Here is a 13,693-nt window from a genome sequence, read left to right on the forward strand (position 1 = left end):
TGCCAGATCATTCCAGAGTTCTCACCTTTGGCGACTGTTTGCATCATTTACATTTACTTCCAATGCAAGTTAATGTTAAACCTCAACTCATCTATCCAGTTTTTGTCACAGTAAAAAAAATATGATTAGCTGGCTGCCTGTTGGGCGAACGTAACATTTAATGTTTGGTTTGTTATAGGTCCAACCAGATTCAATTAGATTTAAATTTGATTTTGATCACTGCATGGTGTTGCAGTTGAGTACTGTGCCTGGTACCCCTCAGCAAAGAAATGGTCAGTAATTGGGGTTGTCGTCTACAAGATAGAATCAATGCTGAGTAGATCAGTTGATAAAGAGTATGCAGATCTTATATCACCCCAGGGTCACTGGTTTGTGTCCTTTTGCTGCATCATCACTCCCATAAGGATGATGGGGTAGTGTAGTTCCTTTGCCAGTTGGGCCATACTCAGCTATGTGAGTTGCCATGGCAACAGTTACCATGGCAATTTTCCTGAATAGCTATTCTCAGAGGTCACCCATGGTGGGGTACCCCAGGGTGACCAGAAGTTAATGACTGAGGAAGGAGTCCAAATGTGTGTGAGTGTTGCATTGTGTGTGTATAGGTTTTGTCAAAAACTTGTAAATACAGTAGGCCATTTTTGTTTGTGGTTGCTATATTAAACTCCACAGGGAAACATTGAATTGAACTGTTACAGGTATAACAGAAATGTCAAGTACTATCAAAATATGTGGTTACCATTGGAACCGAGAAAGGTCACTTGGTTAAAGGTCAAATGTACATATTTTTAGGGCAAGTTTGTTTAAATAACTCCTAAATTTATAGCTGTGCTGATTTTCTTCAAACTTGGTGGGAAGGTACCCCAGGGTGAACCCTTGTGTCTAATAAACCCCGGAACTAAAGGTCGGATTTAGTGACAAAAGTTTGGTATTCATTTTCTGATATCGGTTTGGATTGGAGTTTTAACAAAGTTTACACTTTATGTGTAAAGTCTACATGTATGCACAGTGCACACACAAAACAGACATGTATGATAAAGTTGTCTGAGATTAGAAAGTTTGTGTTTGGAGCAAACATTTTAAAGGTCATTGGTATTATGCCCACATTTTAGCCATGCTGAAACTTGCTAGAAGTTTTCAAAAGTACTATCTTAGATGCTCTGTTCCTCAAAATCATTCCCAGCTATTGTCAGATAATAAGATATAGACTACCAAACGTCTTACCTAAAGTGCTTGTTAAAATTGACTATGGGTTACCATTATTTGACATACTAGCATATTTGGGGACAATGCTGATGACCATTTAGAGAAAAGTTATGTTATAATACATTAGGGTGACTCAAGAAGATGTTCTAAGGCTCTGCATGCAGCTGTGTTAAGAAGGAATTGGTAGAGAGCCACAAAATATGTATCAACAAGTACATCTACTGTACACATCTACTGTACACATCTACTGTACACATCTACTGTATACACTGTACACATCTACTGTACACATCTACTGTATACACTGTACACATCTACTGTACACATCTACTGTATACACTGTACACATCTACTGTACACGTTGGATACAGGTGGATTTTATTTCACATATTTTTGCTGTTTCATATATACTTCTTTCGGATTTGTTATTCATATTTTCTTTTTCCTTTTTTGTCTTTCTCATGTGTTTCTGTAAACAGTCATTAAAGGTGTGTTTTACCATCCCCCAAACCTAACTGTCACAGACCAGCAGTCTACTCCAGCTTACTTCCAGTGCATCTCCGGCGATAGTCTACCCGTCGCAGTCATTACCTGGGAGAAAGATGGCAACATACTGCAGGACGCCAACCAGTACTCAACCATGTTCGGAAGCAGTGATTCCATCAAGACTTCCGGTACCTTGCAGATCAATAACGTTCGAACCAAAGATGCTGGAAGATACAGGTGTATCACCATGAATCCGTACCTTCCAGGGCTATCTAAATACAGTGATTATGCATCACTCACCGTTCTTCGTAAGTTATGCCAATAGATTAGAAAATGAATTCTACCTGTAAGCTATTAATTAGATACAACTTTGATAAGTAAACATTGTCAAATCTTTTTTAATATTTTTTTAAGAAGTGGAACATTCCCTTTTTAACCAAGCTGCAGTATAACTAGTGCAATATATAAATATTAATTAATAATGCAGCTAAATTCACAAAGGATGAATTTATAATGCAGCTAATGAAGTAAGCATTAATTCATACCGATGCAGCTAATTTAGTACGGGTTAATTAATTAGTAATCCACTAGGTGGGATTACTTGTAACATCTCTTTAATCCATAGTGTAACCTGGGCCCAACAGTTTAACCAAACACAGAACTGCTGTACATACATGAAAGATTGTCACCTTAGAGGGGAAAAACTGAAAAGAAAAGGAGGAGAAGGGGCAGATGGGGATGTTGGGGAGAGGGAGTGCCGGGGGGTCACTGGACATGGGAAGTGGGACACCATTTATTTGTTAACAGTGAAGCACAAAGACATAATCTGATTGAAGCACAAAGACATACAGTACTCTGGACAAGACTTTGAAGTAATTTTGCCATAGGCGTAGGAGGCGGGGGGGGGGGGCTGTAGCCCCCAACCAAAACTTTTTGTGAAATTTGGGCAATATGTTGAGAATTTTTCGGGCACCTACTGAAAGAACAATGTGTTTTTCAATTTTTTTGTGTGAAAATTCAGGCAATATGGTGAGAATTTTTCGGGCACCTACTGAAAGAAGAATAATTTGCAATGTGTTTTTCAATGGTTAAACTGATATTATTATGATCGTTATTATTGTAACGGCTTCCCCAATAATTATAACCAATATGGAAGGGTAATAACATGGTAAATGATTGTATATTATTGGCATGTGATATAATATCCGATGAATGCTCATATGATATGCACATTAAGGTGTTGAATGCGCGCGGAGCGCGCAAAAAATTTTGGCTATATTTTTCGGGCAAGTCGTTACAGCCCCCCCAAATCAAAGTAGGCTCCTACGCCTATGAATATTGCTTACCTCACATTAATCTGTTTTCTTTATCATAGCAAATCCTGGTCAGCCTTATATTAATCAAGCACCTGCAAGCCAGATCGTGCCTCTTAATGATCGAGTGATCTTTGTTTGCGAGATCCTTGGGGATCCTTCCCCAACCATATCCTGGCACAGAAATGGTGAAGATCTAAGTAGCAGTGCTGATGGAAGGATCATGGTACACCCAAATGGTACCCTCATTTATGCATTTGTCGTGGAGTCTGACGAAGGAACTTTTGTTTGCAATGGCACCAATTCTCTTGGATTTGTAGTTTCGGATGAAGTGACACTATTAACAGCTTGTGAGTACCCCATGACAATTTCATCTCTTCTTCTCATGCAGAGGGTGGTGCTTACTATAAGTATAACTTCTCCTTTCTCCTTCTTAACCTGAGTTGAACCCCCCCCCCCCTCCAGGGTGACAAAGCAGGACTTCAGGTTGTGTGAAGCTACGTACATGGCATAATCCAAGTTTTCCCAAAAGGTTTATTTAAAAAAGTTTGCAATTGCTACCAGTTGCAAGTAGTGGAAAGGTTGAGAAACACTGCTTTAAATACAGGGATACTAATAATTGGTCTTAGAATGATCCCAACATGTTAGAAATTATTGATAGTAGTCACCAAGATACCACACAGTTTGGGAAAAGTAGTGAAAATGAAAAAGCTCTTTCTGGGTCTTGGAAAAAGTCCTAGCATGAAGTTAACTCTGGAGAAAGTGAGGAAGTTCCTTATTTCAAAGACTATGTAAAATAAGCTGTCATTTTTTGTTTGGAGCATTCAATCTATAATCTCCAGTGATTTGTAATTTTCTGTTCACTTTTAACAATTATAGGTTTTTTTCATACATTTTGCAATTTAAGTTACAACTGTTAGGCCTATAGATAGCCTAGCAATACATCCTCATTAGGGTGTAGGCTTCATAGTAAAACTGCAACATGTTTTGTTTGGTCTTGAATAGTCTGGAAATTTGGTTTTGTTGAAAAGATTAGGGAAGCATGTGTAGTGTAATTGGTTCACAATATGCCGGGAGTGAGACTTAGCAACCTTTCACATAATCTGTTTTCTCTGCATGGTAGTATTAACCCAACAGAAGGATGTGGATCCTGCCATGCCAACAGTTTATGGATATTCACGCAGCTGTGGGGAATAAATGGCCGCTATACAATGCAACTTGAATTGTAATTTAAGGTTTTAAAGAAGAATTGCCTCATTAGGTTTACACTTGATAGCTTACCAGACTGGCTAGCTCACATGTGTGACATAGGGTGAAAACTTGCTAATGTCTGTGAAAATCACTCATTTTTGTGCCAAATCCACTGGATTTTGGGGGTTAATCACAAGTTTCGTACAGTCTTTGTTCTTGGAACATGTACTACAGGTTTTCTGCAAGGGTTGACAGCCGCAGTTTGTAATTGAAAGAGACTTCATGCGTGAAATACCAATAAATTTGATATCACAAACTGTGGCTTACAGTGATCGGGGCAGGAAGTTTTACTTCCCATAAACCTGCCTCCGCAATTATGATGTTTCTTCCTGCGGCTGTGCCTTCATCAATCATTTAGTTAGCCGTTGATGGTATTTAAACATTTCCTCTTCTTGATTGTCAGACTTGTAAAAAAATCAATTATCGAGTGATTGCTTCCTATTGATGTATATTTTGGCTTCTTTTATTTACGTGTGGTTCCTGGAAACTAAATAACTTTACCTTTCACAAAAACAGTAAAAACTATCTCTGCCCACCTCATCATCTATAAAGCACTGCAGACAATATTCAAATTCAAATATCATAAATTCTGCTTTGCTTTGTTTTTGCTTTGTTATCTTAAGCTTGAACTGTTGAAAAGATCTGAAAAGGGTTATTGAAGCAAGCTCTCCAGCCTAGAATAATTTTAACATAATTTTCTCACATTTATAAAACCGCAATTGTTATGAGTTACCTTTTGAGTTACCTAAGTTTGCTTAAATCAGTTTTGCTTGGAACATATCCAAAAAATGTTACGGAGCTCAGCCTGCAGTTTTGATAAGTCATTTAGAACCAATTCAATGTTCTTTGTATACTTTTATAGGGCACACACATTATGTCCAATACATATTGAATCCTGTGCTGTTTAGTATCTTCTTAACCCAAAAACAGTTTTAAATAAAAAATCCAGAAAGGAAGCAAAACTCCAGGTGTGCCACTTTCATCTAAGTTCTCAAAATGTACTGCATGCTGGAGCCAGAGGGTACTTTTTTCAAAGGGAAGGGAATTAATATCTACTTTGTTCCTCCCAATAGGTCATCTTTATTGGCCCATAATTTTTTGAAAGTTTCCAAAAGTACTGTAATCTGCTGATCTTTTCAATGACTGACAGGCCTCAAAATTTGGCCTTTTTAAAAACCGGCTAAATGCCTGTGGACTTTGTTATTAATTGCCAGTAGAAAATAAAAGACACTTGCATTTTGCTGCGCATTAAGAAGATTTAAACACATAAATCGGTGAAAATCTTCAGTCAAAAAATCATAGTGGGCTAAATATCTCATTTAAGCCTGTAAAGTAGCTATCAGATATGTGTTTTAATTCAAGAAAAATGCCAGTCAGAACATTATTTTAGCCAATACTTGAGTGGTAAAAATGGTGACATTCTAGGCCTGAAATGGCCAAATATAAATTTGGCTATAGATGGTATTGATGCTCACAACAACCTTTCTACTTAGTGAACTTTGCATCCACTGTATGTGCATTCCCGCTAGAGTGACTATCAAGTAATATTGTTTGTCTATCACATCTAGTACATTTCCTCACTAGATGTGATAGACAAACAATATTACTTGATCGTCACGTACAACATCCTCAAAGATACAAAGTGCTTCCTCCAAAGTGAAACATTTGACTATTAACATTGTATATGAATTGGTAAAACTGCTACTTGTGCACCTGTGTAATGAAATCAAGTGTGAATGTGACATACTGTATTACTAATTGTTACGATGTTATGGATATTAAGTTTATCACATCTCCACGTCACCACGTGTCCGTGAAGAGGGAAGGAGGGAAATATTGTAGGAAATGGTACAGTAAACCTTTTCCTCAGTCATATGAATCCTAGCTCGTCATCTGTCACTTATAATGCTCTAAGTTTTCCTGTTTTGGTGAGAATATCTGTAGTTAACAAACTTACATGTATGCATGGTTTTCACAGGATATATTTCTGGCTTGTAGGATTGGCCACTAACATTGAGCTGGATACTGCTCAGTTAGTAATGCAGAGAAATGGCATTTCCGATTTCACTGGACGTGAATCTTCTCTCACCACAGACATCTCTGCTTTTTGCCAAAATGTTGCAACAGTCATTAGCATTTACCCCAAAGATGCTAGAAAATCAAATAATGGCCACTATGATCAAACTTTTTACTTGCAAGTTACTGCATGATCCACAAGCTTCACTCTTTGAAACATAAATGTCTAAGACTCGCCAGACAGTTCCCGAAACACAGCGACTTTTGCTGTTAACGACCAGAGCTTGTTTAGGTCACATGAAAATTTATCACCCTGTGATTGGTTACATTGTTACAACTGTGTAGTTTAGACTGCTAGTCTTGCAAATGCTACATGTTCAGTTTCCCGACTGAAGCCGACGCTATTTAAAACTGGCAAAATTTTGATAAGTCGTTGTAGTCTTAAACACGCGCGCACTGGGTAGTGGTCAGCCGGGAACTGTGCGACAGGCCTTTATCTGCTTCAAATTTGTTATGTCTGGGAATAATTTAGAACGGTCATATAACCTTCAGGAAAGTACTTTTGAATACTTTCGTGCAAATTTTGGTGCAACTTCAAACTTGTGCAGATGTTAAAGTTGTGGGGCATGGGTATACAGTATCATGTGTAATGATAATTAACCTAGCTATATTCACTGTATATACGTGTTATACTACACTGTCTGAACACACTGGAGAAGTGTTCCCACCATTGGTAGTTATTATAATGATGGTCAATGTGTCTGCATGGCAACTACATGGATACACTTAATTACCAATTAGACTGTACTGTATATTATTTCTACTGTATATTATATACTGTTTAGTATATACTTAACTGTGTATTATTTGAGCTCAGTGGTTAACGCCTGTGCCTTTCAATCATAAGGTCCCCGGTTTGAGTCACTCCCAGATTAATGTATGTCGTCCAGTTACAGAGTTGTTGACAATTGACAATTCATAATCATGGACATTAAATATGAATGTAAGAGACCGACTTCGGTCAGCTTGGGGCTTTGATAAGCCAATGAGGCTTCTTCGGGAGTTCCTGCTTGTAGGAGGATCTAAAATACATTTCACTGTTTGTCCATCCACAGACATAGAGTGGACTTTCCTACAATATATACTGTTTATTATACACCACATATATTATTTAACTGTATGTCCATCCACAGACATAGAGTGGACTTTCCTTCAAGAGCCAGATGATGTCACTGTAGTAGAGGAAGAGGCGGCTACCCTGATTTGTCGTCCTCCCAACAGTAAACCAGCTGCTGTGGTCACTTGGTACAAGGATAATTCATTACTCATACCAAGAACAGGTGTGGCTGTGTTAGGTAAGAACTTGTTGGTCACTCCTATTAATTAGTGGAGGCCTACCCTCGGTGATCAAATAGTTAATACATATCCTGCATTTAAATGATCGTTGCAAGTATAACTCCAGTATGCTATCACCAATGTATGAACTGTACAGTGTTCCTAGACAAATGTTACAGACTTTGTTTCCTACCTCATGATTGCCATTGGTAATGTTATATGCTTTGTATAGACTTGTACTGAGTCCATACTCATATTCTAGCATACATAGTTACTTGTACATGCAACTGAAATATTTTGATTTGTACTTGTACTCATGGGGCATTTTCAATAGCATTATACTGTAGGTAGGACTAATCAAGAATATTGTAACCATGAATAAAGCTTTGTATGCATACGTGTATTGATACAATACTTAGGGTTATATTCTACTTGTTCTTGTACCCATGTTGTTATGCTCATACTACAAAGTCTGGTTTTAGAAGGCACAAAAGTGGAGGGGGGGGGGGGGAGAGTAAGTAGGTGAGAAGATTGCATATAAGAAAAAGAGAGATAGAAGGATCCCAAACATTAGATTTGCCCCAATTGAATAACCGTTTTTAATTTGATGAAAGTTTAGCTTTATTTACTGCAGTTCTTTCTTACCTGAAAATGCACACATGCAACTATTCCAAGCATGGAAAATCCTCTTAGTTGCTTTTGTTGTGATGGTAACTTACAGTATACCACAACCAGAAAAGCAAGTAAAAGGAAGCTGGGGGCTTAAGGGTGTGGTTTTGCATAAAAAACAAAAGAAATGATCATAGATTTGGTCTGCTCTTAAAAAGTTTCCTACAAGAGTTGATCACACTTAGTAATGCTCCAGTATCATGATGATGTAATGGCTTACTCAGGATTACACTGATAAAGAGGAGATCAAATATTGTAGGTGTGAAAGTGATAATAAAAATGATATATATTCCTGTCAGGATGAATAGAAGTTGTAGAAGAATGGATACATGAAGTTTCTCGAATCACATAAATTTACATTCATTTGAAGTGTGTTTTAAGTTTTTTTGCTTAAACTAATAGTTATTTTAACAGTCAATGGGTTACCTTATGTCAAATGAATTACTGAAAGATATTGCACATGTTGGTACTTCCTGTACGGTATTAAAGGCTTTGTAGTATCGTTGTTATACTGTCTGAATTGAACAAGACTTGTTGTGCTTAGCGTTTAACTTGTAGGAAGGGTACCGCTCAACCGTGTTGACAATCTTTCAGCACATCTCAAACTTGAAAACCCAAGAATTTCCTGAGGTACCCAGGTCAGTGTGTCACTGTGACACAAAGAATAACAGTACATAGGGAATGTGTTTTAAACTAGTTAGGCTTTAGATGCAGTCACCCGACCCAATCATACAGGCATTTTGATTATTTAAAGGTTATACTGTAGTTAGTATATTTCCAAATTTTGTGTTTGCCAAAGATTACTAAGTTTTCAGAAATACATTTCTCAAAGTGTTAATACGTACTCCACAGTTTTGATGGATATTGAAGCATGGGAAATTGTACAATAAGATGCGTCAATAATATAAAGGGAAAATGCTTTGTGAGTACCGTTTCAAGCTAAATTAAATATTCATTGTGTAATAATCACTAACACATATGATTTTCTAACATATAATTTGTTGTCAGGCCTAGAAATTGACAATTTAGCCATTTGCTTAAAAATGAAAACTGTGCTTAAAACATCAACTGGCTAAAATCCAGATACCACTAGCATTAACACTGCATTTGTAAAGTGTGGTAGCACATGCTGGAGTCAAGTTACATTGTGATGCTATTAGTATGCACATTGGTTCCTCAAAACTTATCAAGTTTTTTGTTGCACCTTCACAAAAGAGTTGGTGCAAGTGTAAACCCTGCATTTTTGGCTAAAGTACAGATTATTGTGAGCTCCTTTTATAACTTATTCAGCCCTCCCCTCTCCCAACCCTTCCAATTGTCTGCCTGTCTGTTAGATGGGTCAAATGCTAAAAGCTTTGCATCCCTACTGATCTTAGATGATTTGAAGTTTACATGTGTAGGTAAAGTAAAAACTGTGATCCATATTTTGACCAGTTTATTTATAGTAAAAAGTCTCAAGGATATCTTCCATCAACTTGGACTTGAAAACAACTTTGTCGTTCTACATTTAAAAAAAAAAACAGTTTGTGTCCAGGACACACAGCAAAATTTCTGTACAAGTCAGCCATGTCAAGATTGATGAAACAGTACACATATAAATGCACCCACATATTAGTTACCATCTTTAAATTGTTAACTTGGCCAACATATGAGTCATTCTTTAATGTTTTATCGTTGCTTAAACGTAATTTCCTATGAACTGAACTACAGCTTATGAATTCTCACAGCTCTGATCACTCTCTGGTATTTAGAATCAATCACTTAAGTTTGACTTCACTTTTGTCATCAGTTTCATTTCGGATGGGTTTATCAGGAGTGGACGATCAGAGTGGATTGTCATATCTAGTAGAAGTAAAAAGTGTACTTTTTGACACTAGCCCTCATTGACCTGTGAAACACATCATTCACTCTGGGGTACCTTTGTATAACCTACTTTTCAGTTTGAATGTGTCCTTATTTGGTTATGCAATTATTTACCAAATCTGTAGATTCGAACATATACCCAACTCCAAACGAAAATACTCTTCTAACCAGTTTGGGTGGTAGAATGAGAAGGGGGGGGGGGTGGTTGTTGACTGGTACAATCATGACCAGTCGTTGAGGGGACCAGTACTGATAAGGTTGTCAGTTCACTCTTCTGTAAATGTGGTAGAGCAAGAGTGTTAGGAGACTCTGACTGATTGATTGAAGGATCTATTGATTGATAATAACTAAAACATCATGATTTTATGTCAAATAGATCTGTAAAATTAAAGATGCCAAACAATTGTCAAAGATAAACTTATATGCAAAATATGAATAATGAGAAAGAAACAATTATATAGCTTCTTTTTTTTTACTTACCTATTAATGGAACCACCAACTGTAAAATCGTCTTAGATACTTAATTGTTACTTTGAAGTTTGTTTCATGTTTTTATTCTTTCTCATTGTAAATTCACAATCAAACAAATCTTGAAATCAAACATATTTTTTTGCCCTCTTTAGGTGAGGGGGATCTATACTTCTCATCTGTCACGCAAGCTGATGAAGGGGTGTATTTTTGTGTTGCAACTAATGAGTACGTTGAATCATCTCGTACATCAAGAACTGCTGTACTTGAAGTCAGGGGTAAGTAACATGGTTACTTCTAGTTCACTCTTTAACATACTGCCAACATAGAGTAGATCCACATAGCTAATATTGTATCAGCCTTGTGTTATATAAACAATAAAATTTTGAGGCTTTTGAGAACATCAGGGACTTGTAGCAAACTGTCCGTAATTGAACTTGTATTATAGCATAATGTCCTTGTACTTATCCTTGTGGATTTGTACTCGAAACTCCTACTTAAGGCATTTTGGGAGTCTAGTATAGACCCTTGGTAATTATTACCTATTTGTCCTCGAACTTGGAGTCATGTACTCATCCTCACACCAAGGGGAATTGCATGTACTCATACTTGTGTTGTTGTCCTCGTGCTCGAACCAAAGGGGAAGTAAACATGTACTCATACTGCACTCATGTCGTTGTACTAGTACTTACAGCAATGGGGAATTATATGTGTACCTGTACAGTATGTTGTTGTACTCATACTCGTAGTAGTACTCCAACCAAGCTGGAATTGTATGTGTACTCATTCCCATACTGTCGTACTGGTACTCATACACACACCAAGGGAAATTATATGTGTACTCATGCTTGTTCTGTGTTTGTACTCTTACTGTACTTCTATGATGTGTTGAAGAATCAGAATTGGATGTTTCTGCATCATAAACCAGTAAGAATCATGACCAGAAATGGTTATATCACCTTCCAGATGAGAAACACACAATAACTCTTCTAAATATTGGGTTAGTTACTAGATGGGGAACATATTTGGTTTGGGCTATTCGGGTATTGATGGGAAATGAGCCTTGACAAACAGATCATGCAGTTAAAGCAATAAATTAGTTTTGCTCTTATTTAGTTACGTGTCGGATGTCATTCAAACTATATATACGGAAGCAATGATCTCCTGTGTTTAGGAGGAGGTCGTGAGGTGGTGGAGGTGGTGGTGAGGTGGTAAGAGGGGTCAATGTGGACTCACCTCCCCCCTTCTTGAAGCAAGATCCTTATGTTGAAGTTACTGTGGCTCAACACATGTCATTCTCTCATTTCAAAGTATTCAGTTTCTTGGTCTCTTTATTTTGTGCCATTTTTTCAGGCTAGATCTTCATGTAACCGTTACTAATTTTTTTTTATTCTTATTATTATTATAATTTTTTTTTAATGTATAACCACTTTCTTGTTTTCATTTTTCTAATAGCTGGTGCTTTAATTACGACTCCACCAACAAACACAGAGGTGGTACTTGGCGACGACCTCTCATTGACCTGTGCTGCAAGTGGTGACCCTGATCCCACCCTAAGATGGTTGAAAGATAATGTTGAAGTCATGGTTGGACAAAGAGTAACCATAGGGTAAGTCACATGATCAGTCTTTCATATTGATGCTGTTTAATTGTTTTATTAAACTGTTACTTAATTTTTCTACATATAACCAAATTTTAAATCTTTTACAATGCTCGAATAGAAAATGGGAAAGTGGTAAATTAGTATTTTGAAAGTGTATAGATGCTATTTGGTTTTGATAGCTCTTACGTTTTGAGAAATTTTGATAGATATCTTGAGAGTGAAAAAATTTATGATGTTGCAAATGTCAAGCTTATTAAGCTTTTTTTCATAAATTATTCTAATCACCATTTTTTTTTTCTTTCACAGGGACACTGGGGGACTGTTGCATATAATCGGTATGAACAGTTTAGACCGTGGTACATACACTTGTGAGGCTAAAAATGATTACGGCATGGACACAGAGTCTGTTTTTGTAAATGTTCTAGGTGAGTGAGTTACTTCATGATGCAGAGAGCACCTGGCCCTCAACAAAAATAGTCAAAAGCTTTCTGGAAAATCTTGTAAATATTTAGTGACGTATTTGTGCTATGCCATGTTCATCAAATGCACCAGTAAATATCTCAAGGTTCACTAGAAAAGGCTGGCAAAGACACATGGCAGCCTCTTCTTTATCTACCAGATGTGGTGTAGTTTAACCTTGAGTGGTTTTTAGCTTTACAGTAAAGAAAAGGTTTGGAACTCTGAAGTAGAGTTTGAAGTATTTACTCATGAGGCAAGAGTCACATTACTTTAATTGCAGCATCTTGGGTTGGAATATGCTTAATTTTTTATGCTTAGTTGCATAGTGAAAGACAAATATTGAAGTCAAAAGTATTAATTTATTGATGGTTAATTCATGATAAACTTTTGATGTTCATTTTGAGAAATTTCTCAAATGCAATATTTGTCCGCTTTCTAATATTCAGAAAGGTACTGACCAGTTTACAACTTGTTAGATTTGCTTATACCTAGCTATCAAATGCACCCTTTCTGATGTCCAGATGTCATGATTAAATAATAGCTACAGTAGTTTGGCTGATTAGGATCAAGAACCATACATGACTGTTCTGTCAGTTCTAGAAAAACATCCAAAGGTTTAATATGTACAACAACAACAACAATTTGGCGTGTAATCACACATCAATAACAACAGAATGCATTGTTTCAGTGATTTTAAACATTTTTGTGTGTTTTTCGATCCCTTCTTCGCATCACCATGTTTGGTTCCTTCACAAGTATTGCATATATATATATATATATATATATATATATATATATTCACAAAAACAAACATCACTTGGAAACAAGTTTGAAAAAACAGGAAAAAAACCTGTTTCTGAGGCTCTCATCAATTCAGTTTGCTTTTTGGATCTGTAAATCTCCTACGTGAGTCAACCACCTCTTTTGTGTTTTTAAGACATCTAATGCCAGCTGTAAAATCTATTTTGGTCTCTGGTTCAGTTCAGCTGACATTTTCCTGCTGATAATATTGTGACAGTCATAAATT

At 36.8% G+C, this 13,693-nt stretch overlaps 1 protein-coding gene across 3 annotated transcripts in view; it reads left to right on the forward strand.

The window, feature by feature from the left end:
• Window positions 1-13,693, forward strand: part of LOC139963366 (contactin-1-like) — a 56,612-nt gene that overhangs the window by 10,961 nt on the left and 31,958 nt on the right. For all 3 annotated transcript variants that reach the window (XM_071964047.1, XM_071964046.1, XM_071964049.1), the window contains exons 4-9: window positions 1,683-1,997; window positions 3,065-3,352; window positions 7,463-7,624; window positions 10,760-10,882; window positions 12,060-12,213; window positions 12,514-12,632. In XM_071964047.1, coding sequence (XP_071820148.1) covers window positions 1,683-1,997; window positions 3,065-3,352; window positions 7,463-7,624; window positions 10,760-10,882; window positions 12,060-12,213; window positions 12,514-12,632 — 1,161 coding nt within the window. The remainder of the gene's footprint in view (window positions 1-1,682; window positions 1,998-3,064; window positions 3,353-7,462; window positions 7,625-10,759; window positions 10,883-12,059; window positions 12,214-12,513; window positions 12,633-13,693) is intronic.

The sequence above is a fragment of the Apostichopus japonicus genome, chromosome 22, assembly GCF_037975245.1.
Source record: "Apostichopus japonicus isolate 1M-3 chromosome 22, ASM3797524v1, whole genome shotgun sequence".
Taxonomy (NCBI): Eukaryota; Metazoa; Echinodermata; class Holothuroidea; order Aspidochirotida; family Stichopodidae; genus Apostichopus; species Apostichopus japonicus.